The sequence below is a fragment of the Oxyura jamaicensis genome, chromosome 27 (assembly GCF_011077185.1).
Source record: "Oxyura jamaicensis isolate SHBP4307 breed ruddy duck chromosome 27, BPBGC_Ojam_1.0, whole genome shotgun sequence".
NCBI lineage: Eukaryota > Metazoa > Chordata > Aves > Anseriformes > Anatidae > Oxyura > Oxyura jamaicensis.
The window spans coordinates 3304576-3308139 of NC_048919.1; the positions used below are offsets into that span (position 1 = coordinate 3304576).

The 3564-nt window shown below is 57.2% G+C and overlaps 1 protein-coding gene across 1 annotated transcript in view; it reads left to right on the forward strand.

Annotated features, from left to right (window-relative positions):
• The first annotated feature begins 3271 nt into the window (after positions 1 to 3271).
• The window catches only part of RND2 (Rho family GTPase 2), a 16509-nt gene continuing 16216 nt past the window's right edge, over positions 3272 to 3564 (forward strand). Inside the window, exon 1 of the mRNA XM_035347868.1 lies at positions 3272 to 3456. Coding sequence (XP_035203759.1) covers positions 3355 to 3456 — 102 coding nt within the window. The 5' untranslated portion in view covers positions 3272 to 3354. The remainder of the gene's footprint in view (positions 3457 to 3564) is intronic.

Consider the following 3564-nt stretch of genomic DNA (forward strand, 5'->3'; position numbering starts at 1 on the left):
AGGCTTCGAGCCTCCGGCACGCTGCACACCCATCTGCGGGCGATTCCTTGGCCAGCACGCCACACCTCGCTGTGAATGGGGCTGCTCACCTGCAGGGGGGTGTGCTGGGGGCTTCAGGTCACTTCCTCGATCCAGAAAAAAAATATATGCAGCGGTAATTGAGGTATTGTGTCTCCTCCGACTGCACCACACATGCTCCGACTGCAGTCTCTCCAGCAGCAGCCTTGTCAGTTGAATGGCTCCTTGCTTTAATCCCTGCGATAGCTGAAGGATGCTGCTTTCATCTGATAGCGTTTATGGACTGTTATAATGAGCTTTGGCTTGCTGAGATAAATTAAATTGCTCACCCAGAGGTGCAAACTTCATTAATGCCAGCCGTGAGTCAGATCAGCATTATTCTAGCACAGAACGTAAACAGGCTGGACACATGAAAGGGGATTTGGCTGGCGCTTTTTTTCTTTTCTTTCCCTTAACCTCCCTAATTGCTGTTGATTTGTATCTTTTGCTGTGTGTGTTCAAGCTCTTTGCTTCTCCACCTCTTCGTCTTCTAGGGGAAGCCATCCAGTAACACACCGTTCAGGACCGGCTGATTTAGCTGCTGCATGCTAACAGTTAGCGGGAAGCTGCAGTTTTGCCTGGCAAGTTCCTTGTTCTTTCACATATTTCACAGGTCCAAAAAGACACTTAAGAAGAGAGCTCATGAAAAACGAAAGCTCAAGCCTCTCCCTTGTTTCTGTCCTGGTTTAGAGTCTCACCAGGGAAAATTCCACTGTGGAAATAAGACGGCGCGGACTGAGGCGAATGGCACAGAAGTGGTTATTTATGAAACCCCATAAAAATACAGAGAAAGTGTTAATGAATAATGTGATGTGCCTTCAATGGTACCTCTCAGGTACGTGCGTGCATCCTGCAGGGGTCACGACCATACGACAGCGTACGGGGGATTCCTCTCTTGCTCCATTCACCTGCTTCCCCACGGCTCACATCAGGAGCAGAGTTTGGAGGGCTGCGTAACACCAGGTTCTGAGGCTCTGCGCAGGCACAGGGCCAAGCTGTCACAGGCTGTGGGTGAAGGATGGCTTCTCCCAGCGCCCTTTTCCAGTCCTGGTTCCGAGGAGGTCACTGGTTTCCTTGTCCAGGAAACAACACAGACACAACGCCATCGATTTAATTCGGAACAGCCATTCGGCACCCCGAGAGCACGGAGCAGCAAGGCAGGATGCGGCCGCTGGAGGAGCATTTTCGGGAGCAAATGTGTCGGAGCCATCTGTCGCCTCCCCAGCCGTGGTGACAGTCACAGCACGTCTCTCCCCGTAGCCCGCTCTGAAAGCTGACACCAGCACTGGAGGTTGCCCTAACAGATATTTTGCATTTCCTGCCAAAAGGTGCACGGCACCAAATGGGACAGCAGTGACCCTGCCCCAAGGGGCTCTGAGCAAAAGGTGCTCTCAGCTGTTTGCCCTCCCCAAGGGAAGACAAATGTGGCTGGGTGTTTGCAAAAGCCTGAATATTCAGGGCAGAGGAAGTTTTCTGGTTCCTCCGAAGCAGGGCCACAGTAATCTGTGGGTTGGAAGAAAAAAAAATGAATTCCTACTGAGAAATGTGGTGAAAAGCTTTCATATGAAAGGGTATCGGCCTGGGGACTACACAGATGGCCACGAGCACTCCACCTGCGGTCACAAGCACAGTGAACTTTTTATTTCCACTCCTCCAGGTAAAAGCTGAGCACCTCTCTCACACACACAAAGACTAAAATAAATAAATAAATAAATAAAAATTCTACAGGGCTTACAAACCGTGACACAGACCCGCACGGTCTCCTCACCCTGGGGAGGGTGGAAGGAAGCACTCGTGTGGCAGTCACCCAACACAGCGCCGAGGGCTCCGAGGCACTGAGATGCTGCAGGATGAGGAACGGAGGGCGAGCAATCCTGCAGGAGGCAGCACCGTGGGGAGCTGAAATGAACGAGTCTGGGTCCGGGATGGACTCATCCAGCCTGGTCTGGGCTGGGATGGTACAGAGGGGACCCACTGCCCGCACTAAGACCCCATCTTCAGCCCTGCTCTGCTCTTGGACCCTATCCTGGGGATGCACCCCAAGGCGCAGACCTGCAAAAGGGCGCAGGCAGCAGCTCTCCAAAGCATGCACCGACCAACGCTGACGTTTCCCTGGGTCTGGCAGGCCCAGCAGAGAGCAGAGCAGTGCTCGGAAGCACGGGGTACCTGCATGGCACGAGGCCCCGCACCACATCCCCCTCCTGTGCTCATCCCCACTTCGTGCACAGCATCACTATTTATACATGAAAAATGACTGCGATTTCCGCAAAAACAAACTGCCCCCTCAGTCCATTAATAAATCCGCTTTCGCTGCCAAAACATTTTAATTTCCACTTCTCCAGACTTGCTTTGTCTTCATTGTCTCTATTTTTACTGCATTTTGTGACAGACGGCTCGTCTCTGACAAATGCAAGTTTGCCATTGTGGTAAATCTTCCTGCAGTACGGCCAGCGAAATATTCACGGGGAAGGAACCTTGCCTTTTTTTTTTTTTTTTTTTATCATTCCGCTAATTCAAAACACTGCCTGCGATTTATAGATGGACTGGCCATACCCGAGGAGAAATGGAAGGCAGGCCTGACCGCCTGCTTTGCAGACAGGCTGGACAGACCACCGGCCTCCCGTCCTGGCAGCCTTAAGACTCGCGCAGAGCTGGCTGCCGTGCTGGGGGCTCCCATTTTTGCTGAAATTTCCCCCCAAAAACAGGAGTTACCGGTGCAGGGGGCTGTCAGTGGTGCTTGGAAACCCCCTGGACTGAAGCGATGCCCACCCCTCACTGCTCAGCAGCGTGAAGGTCAAGGCTGGTGGTGTCCAGCACCAGCTTGGTGCAGGATATGTCCCCCGTCCCCCGTCCCGTCCCCCCCACCCCGAGCCCCCACCCCCTTATGGGATCCCCCTTTTTAATTTGTATTTTTGACTGGTGGAGGCCGGGGGGGGGCTGCACAGCAGCACGGAGGGGGCTCAGAGCAACCTCGGGGGCTCCCGGGAGGGGTCCCACCGGCAGCCCCGGAGGGAGGCACCGCTCCCGGGGGGGGACCGGGGTCGGTTCCCACGTTGCATCCCGGGGTAGCCGCATCCCGGCAAGGACCCGGCAGAGCCGGGGGGGTGAGGGGGGGGGGGGGGGGGGCGCGTGCTCGGGGCCGTCACCGACGGGAGGCGGCCGGGGGCGGCGGTGCCAGCTCGGGCCCTGCCCAGCTCCGGCTCCGGTTGGTGCCGTCGAGCCCGGGGGGCGCGGCCACGGAGGGGCCGGTGCCGGTAAAGCGGCGGAGCTGCCGTGGGGGGGGGGACACCCCGCACGATGGAGGGCCACCTGGCGCGTTGCAAGATCGTGGTGGTGGGGGACACGCAGTGCGGCAAGACGGCGCTGCTGCACGTCTTCGCCAAGGATTGCTACCCCGAGGTGCGGCGGGGGGCGGCGGGGGGCGGCGGGGGGGGCGGCGGGGCGGCCGGGGCTCGGCTCGGCTCGGCTCGGCTCGGCTCACCCTCCCTTCTCCCCCCCCCCCCCCCA